General features: G+C 48.0%; 1 protein-coding gene across 2 annotated transcripts; it reads right to left on the bottom strand.

Moving 5' to 3' along the window:
• Nucleotides 1–1823: 1823 nt before the first annotated feature.
• On the bottom strand, nt 1824–5278 carry LOC106848556 (mast cell protease 8-like). 2 transcript variants are annotated; one of them, XM_044765382.2, is made up of 5 exons: nt 5159–5278; nt 3839–3989; nt 3335–3470; nt 2852–3106; nt 1824–2410 (listed from the first exon to the last, which is right to left on the bottom strand). In XM_044765382.2, exons 1-5 carry the CDS (start codon nt 5211–5213, stop codon nt 2144–2146), a joined length of 864 nt encoding a protein of 287 aa, XP_044621317.2. In that variant the 5' UTR covers nt 5214–5278; the 3' UTR covers nt 1824–2143. The 2 variants fall into 2 exon arrangements, with proteins under 2 accessions (XP_044621317.2, XP_044621318.2); XM_044765383.2 differs by lacking the exon at nt 5159–5278 and adding an exon at nt 4453–4589 and having other exon boundaries at nt 2098–2410.
• Nucleotides 5279–6607: the final 1329 nt, after the last annotated feature.

Genomic DNA, 6607 nt, shown 5'->3' on the forward strand with positions numbered 1-6607 from the left:
GGTCCCACTACTGCAGTCGGTTTATCTGATCTGTCCTTTCCTGAGGGATTTTAATTACTTGTCTTTGTAGCTTCATATCCTCTGCCAAATGCCTTCCTGTGAACAGCCACATCCCAGGTGATAAGAGAGAGGCTCACAGACTAAATCTTTTAGTGAACACCATTCATTCCTGCCATCCTTGTTGAGTGTCTATGCAGCATTGGACTTCTTAGTGTAGATTTGGGATGGGAGCTGGGGTCTAGAAAGTTCTTGGGCTCAAATTGAGGAATATCCCTCTCTGTGCTAGGCAGAAGGGTCAGGAGTCCAGAGGGTTTTGTGAGATGGGCTGGTGACTCTGGAATGGGGATGGTCACTCACCTGTCCCAGGCTTGGGGGGCAGAAGAAAGGCCAACTAGAGCAGGAGTCGCTGCATCTTCCCTGGAGGTCTGCCTAGGTCAGAGCTGATAGTGTTTCTTCCTTTCAGACACGGCCCCTGAGGAGAAGGCAGGGGTGTGGCTCAGGGCCTCACAGACCTCTGAGACCTGTGCTCCTGGTTTTCTTGTGTCGTCTGCAAGATAGTTTGTCAAAGTTCTGTGGCTTGGGATAGGTGACAGTAGCACTGTCACCACACTTGCACTCCCAGTGCTGAGTCACAGGTGAAAGCAAGAAGAAAGAACAGGAAAGCCAAGCCTCTGCTGCAGCCAGCAGAGGAGCTGGACCTCAGAAGCCCCTCGGTGACTGAATCTACAATGTCTCCATTTCTCAGCTCTTGGCCCTTTTTACATCCTGATGAAGTCATGAACATTTATTTAGCAAGTTAGGGCCAATGAGAAAGATGGCTCCTGTCCTTGAGAAGATGGCAGTTGGCTGGAGTAGACTGAGAATCTGTGGTTAGAATACAGGCTGGTAAGGGCTGTGGTGGGGGTCTGCTTGTTGGTGTGAGATAGGGCTGGACCTGCCTTAGGAGCATGCAGAGCTGGACACACTTAGACACCCTAAATGGTAACCCCACTTCCTATCTGACCATCAGCCCACCCTTGTATTTTTGAAATATTGGGAAACATCTTAAATGTAAATATTCTGTGATAAAGAGAGCTTCTCTTATCCTACCATTTTTTTTTTTTTTGAGGAAGATTAGCCCTGAGCTAGGATCTGCTGCTAATGCTCCTCTTTTCGTTGAGGAAGACTGGCCCTGAGCTAACATCCATGCCCATCTTCCTCTACAGCATGGCTTGATAAGTGGTATGTAGGTTTGCACCTGGGATCCAAACAAGTGAACCCCGGGCCGCCAGAGCAGAACATCCGAATTTAACTGCTGCTCCACGGGGCTGGCTCCTCTTATCCCACCATTTTGACCAAGTCCTCACTTGGTATTTGTTGGACCAAAATAAACTATTATTGGATTCATTTGAATTGAGTGGTCTGATTGATTTATACTTGGATCATTTAGCACGCCTGGACCTGAGGTGGGGACCATTCCACCCAAATCATAGTGCCTGTTTATTGGCAGGTGTTTCTCCTCTAGGAATGTGGGCCACTGTTGCCAGGTGATAGAGAAATGGATCCTGATCATCCTAATAATTACTACCCACCAAGTATTCTCTGTCCAGTGACCAGTGAACCACAGCATTGATGTCCCTGGGCCTAACAATTAAGGGCATTTGCAAACAGATTATCCCAATGCTCTCACCAGTGTGACGATAGATGAAAGAGTAATGGAAAGGAAGGCATTATGAGCTTTAAACAGCCCAGTCCCAATTCTGTTAAGCAACAACATCTTATGAAGACATAGAAAAAGAGGAGAAGGTGACATGCTTAAGCATTAATGATGATGGTTTCTGGGTGGTGGGAGTCTCAGTAATTTTAATGTTCTTATTGATATGTTCTGCATTTAACTATCTTTCTATGATGACCATGTATTACTTTTCTACCCAACACACATTTTCCCATAGTCAAAGCACAGTCATCAATGGCAAACATTCAGCAGACCACTTTTTCTTTCCAGTCTAGCCTATGCTAAGGTGGATGTTTTAAAAATGAATTTACCTTTTGAGTCCATTCTTAGAAGATTTGAGATTGTTGAAAAATAGAAGCAAAATTTACTCAGTAAACTCCAGGCTCTAGGACATTTTGGTGAATAAAGGAGGAATCAATGATTTCCACTCTAGAGATGGAAGTTTATTAAGTCCCTGGCAGCCTCCCCTCCACCTGGCTCTTCCCAGGCAGTTCTGGCCTCTGCCCCAGAGAAGTTGTATGGATCAATCCTGGGTGACCTGAGTCTGGTCGCTGCTGCATGAAGTATTGTGCTTTTTATCCAGGGCAGAAAGCTTGAGATCCAGGTGAAGACACGTGGGGGCTCCCCACTGGGGTGTGCATAGGAGACAATGCCCTGGGCCACATTATTACAAACGAAGGGGCCCCTGGAGTCCCCCTGTGGACAGAGAAGAAAGAAGTCTCAGTCAAACACCTCTGGTCCCATCCTTCTCAGCATCGTTTTCTCCCTGGTGCACTACTGCTCTCCTAGGGCCCAGTTGTTCAGAGGGATAGTGGCTGAGTGGTCAGCATTCACCTTGGCTCTGAGTGTCAGGGGGGTTGGTAGATCCTCTGTGATCTACCTGCACCATGAACCTGTGTCCTTGCTGTGTCTTCTCTCCAGCTCAACCCAGTCCCAGGCCCTCCTCTTGTCCCATTGACAAAGTCCAAGAGATTGGCTGGAGAGAGACGCCAGGGCTCCAAATGCTGGGAACAGCATGCCTCCACCCATGAGTTGACCCAGGCCAGCTATTGGTTTTGGGTGGGAGAAGGCATGGCTGTGTCACCCCAGCATCACTGTGTCCCTGGGGCAAGGCTGGGAAGATCCTTGTCTCCTTACGCTTGAGGTGGCCTTCTTGTACTTAGGGTTCCCCACACACAGCTGAATGGAGTTGTGGTAGTTTTTGAAGAGGTCCTTGCACTTCTGCTCATTCTGCACTTCTAGATCCACCTCCTGGAGTGTGTTTGCCTTTTCACCATTTGCCAGTTGTCCCCAGCCTGCCACACTGCACACCATCCCCGGCTTTACCCAGTCCCGGCTGTGCGGCAGGGCGATGGTCTTCACAGCCCAGTTGAGTTGAGCCTTGTTTTGCAGCTGGTGAGAAAGGTGAGAGATGGCAGTTCAGGTCCCGCCCTCCCAGTGGGCTCAGACTCAGGGGTGAAGTTGCCTGTACCCCCTGCCTGGAGTCTCCCCAGCCCCCTTCTATTGCACTGACCCAGTAGAGCAGACAGGTTGGAGGAGAGGATGGGACTGAGACCCTGAATGAGCTGTCTGCTCCCTCATGACCTGTGTGAGTGCACCTGAAAGTCAGCAAGCTGGTACCTTCAGTAGCATGATGTTGTTGACCTTTGAATAATCATTATAACCCTTGTGAGGGAAGGCTTTGAGCACAGGAATGACCTGCTGGCTCTTTTCCACTTGTCTGATATTGTGAGCCCCGAGGATGACACTTATTTTTCTGTAAAGAAAAGGTAGATTGGGTCAGCCACAGGAGCTCCAGGTCAGTCTCTGAAAGGCAGGTTGAAGTTCCAGCCTAAGGCACACCTGCAGCTGAGTCAGATAGGGAGGAAGGGAAAAGTGGAGTGTTGACTTTCTTTGCTGTGCAGCAGTGACCCAGCCTGGTTCTTCAGCAGCATGTCTGTCACCCAGGCCTCAGTCCACACACTCCACCCCTGAATCCCACACTCACTGTGTCCTGGTCTGAGCAGATCAGATTGCTCCTCTGATTAGTCATTGGCTCTGTGTCCTCAGGGACCTTCCTGAGTTACAGGCCAAGGGACCATACCAGGGGTCCCAGGAAGACAAAGACTCATTTGTTCTCCTCACCTTTCATTGCAGTGAGCTGCTGTCAGCACAAAGTTGTCTTGCACCAGGAACCCACCACATCTGATGCAGACTTCTTTGCCTTTGTAGGAAAGTACAGATGCCATGTAGGGCCGGGAGTGTGGTCTGGCCTCTCTGCCCCATATGATCTTCCCTGAAAGAGAAAATTGCCCTGGATCTCTGTGTTCATGGACAACAGAGGACTGGCACTGCCTGGTGGCCTAAACCCATAGGATGTTCAGAGGCTGGGGTGGTTGTAGTGTCCTCAGGGACCCAACACAATGAGAGGTGGCTGCAGGCTTCAGAGGGCAGCTGGCGGGCTTGTAGCATGACTTGTTTCCTGGCTTAGTTCTCAGTTTCCTCCTGTAGAGAGGAGGCGCTCAGCCCTTGTTCTGGAGACAACACACTTCATATACCTGTTAAGGGGACTGTCCTAGAAGACCTGGAAATTACTTTCTCTGACCTACTTGATTGCTTCTTTGTTCCTGAGCTTTTCAGACCCATGTCTCCTGCTTACTTCCAGAATGGGTCTAGTCTCACTTGAACATTTTGAGCTCATGGAGCAGAATACTCTGGCTTCTTTCTCCCCCATCCTGGGTCAGGCGCATAGTACATACCTCAGAGACACTTGTTGGCTGTATGAATGAACAGTCCTCAAGTCTGCTTTGGTCAGCAGCTGGAGAGGAGCAGTTAAATGCAACCTGAAGTCCAGCACCATTTATCTTTCTTAGGCTCACAGAGGGCAGAATACAAAGGATGAGACATCAGAGTGAGATGGGGAAATGGGCTGGAGGGGCCTGGCTGGGAGCCAGTCTCCACTAGGGTGGTGGGAGGAGTGGTGGGGCACTGTGATGGCTCCTCTAGGTTTTGGATATCTGTCTCGGTAGAGTTGAGTGGCTCATTAGAAGGGGGACAAGGTGAAAGTGACACCTAGGAAACTGAGTAGTAGCTGGCTTGTCTATTCTTGATCCTGACAATAGCTCCTTGGGTAGATAATCACATGTAGCTTTGGAGAATGGGGCTTGTAGTGCTTATTTCAGCTTTCCCTTCCACCAGAATCATGTACTATCCTAAAACTAAATCATTTTCTATGCAGCAAGGACGTGACCCTTGGAAGGGAGAGGACACTCCAGATGTCCTTGGGAGTAGTTTTCTTTTCTGTAATTTCTCTGCATTGCATACCCAGTGACAGATATGGGGATCAGCAAGTTTCTGGGGAAGGGCTGAGGCAAGGCAGGATCATAATGCCAGCCTCACTGGGACACTGTGGAAGTGTCAGTGTTGGAATAAGCCAGGATTCTGAGGATCTCCAGGGGCACTTACCTCCTTCAGGCCTGGAGGGTAGGAGATTGGCCAAGAAGAACAGAAGCAGCAGCATCTTCTCCGAAAGGCTGATCACGTCTGAAGTGGTGTGTGCCTTCTCTTTCCAGGCTTTTCAATCCTAGAGGTGAAGGAAGAAGGGGCCAGTTCAGTGACCACCAATTTCCTCCCAGTTCTATTGATTCTCAAGATTAGAGCTTTCATCATATCTCTCTTCCCCTGACAGAAAAGGAGTTGTGTGGTGAGGGTTTTGCAAGAACCACTTTCTTAGGCCATTGATAGCCTGACCACATTCACCAGGAGAAAGTACTGGACACTTTGAATGCAGATGGAGCTTTGGGGGCCTTTGGCATTAGCCAGCAATGATGTTCCTTTCCTTAAGTGAGATCCTCCAAAAACATGAATGTTACCCCACCAGGCCTTGAATTTGTGACTAGGTCACTGTCTACTTCCTAAAATAGCATGCATCTGTGAAATCCTACTCTTTGTTGAGCTTCCATTTTTTGATAGCCCAAGAGGTTCTTTTTTTTTTTTTTTTGTTTTATTTTTGGTCTAAATGCCAAAGTACCAAGCTCTGGTCTCTTGTAAAACACACCAGCCAAGAGCCTAGTCATCCATCAACTGCTTGGTAGTTTCAGGCAACTGCAAACTGTTGGGGATGAGGGTGAGGAGCAGAGATTGGGGATGAAGTGCAGATGGGGCATTGACAAGAGTACTAGGAACAGAAGGTAATGACGGAACAGGAGAGTTTGAGAGGAGGGGTTTGACAGAGAAATTCACTTGAGTTCCCTGTGTGGTCCCAGGTTGTCCTGATAAAGCTAATGTTGTTCTCAACTTCTTGATATTTCAAAGGTTTAAAAGACCCCAGTATTAAAGGAGTTGGGGACATGCAGATAGAGACTGAAAGAAGAGAAAAATAGCTTTGCCACTCAGAGTTTCTGTGGTCACTACTGTCCTGTCTGGCCCAAGTAACCTGGTGCCCCAGTGAAGACCATGATATAGGCAAAAGTTCTGCCCCCAAGGCTTCCTGTCCCTGGTGAAGAACCTGGCATGGCTGCTCTCAGAGTTGTCAGCACACAGGTGCTTGAGGGTTGTCAGCTCTTGACTGGGAAAGTTCCATGGCATGATGCTACTAAGAATACAAGCAATAGGCTTGACAGTTTATTTTTCTTTGTTCTTAAATAATTTAATATATATATCAGAAGACTTCTGAAGTTTTATCTCAAACTAGGCATAATGCTTATGCTACTTTTGCATCTGTTGGATCAGTCATCACTCAGAAGGTGGAACATGTCAGGTATCTTCTCATTTTCATTGTCTATCCCAGATGTGACTGTTGCTTTCAGGGGTTATCACTGTTCTCCTACCTTTGATGACTTACACCTCCTCCCAACACTCATTTTGGAAACCACGGTACGTTCAGCAATGGTAGTGATTTATTAATTAAATGTG

This window comes from Equus asinus, chromosome 2 (assembly GCF_041296235.1).
Source record: "Equus asinus isolate D_3611 breed Donkey chromosome 2, EquAss-T2T_v2, whole genome shotgun sequence".
Classification (NCBI taxonomy): domain Eukaryota; kingdom Metazoa; phylum Chordata; class Mammalia; order Perissodactyla; family Equidae; genus Equus; species Equus asinus.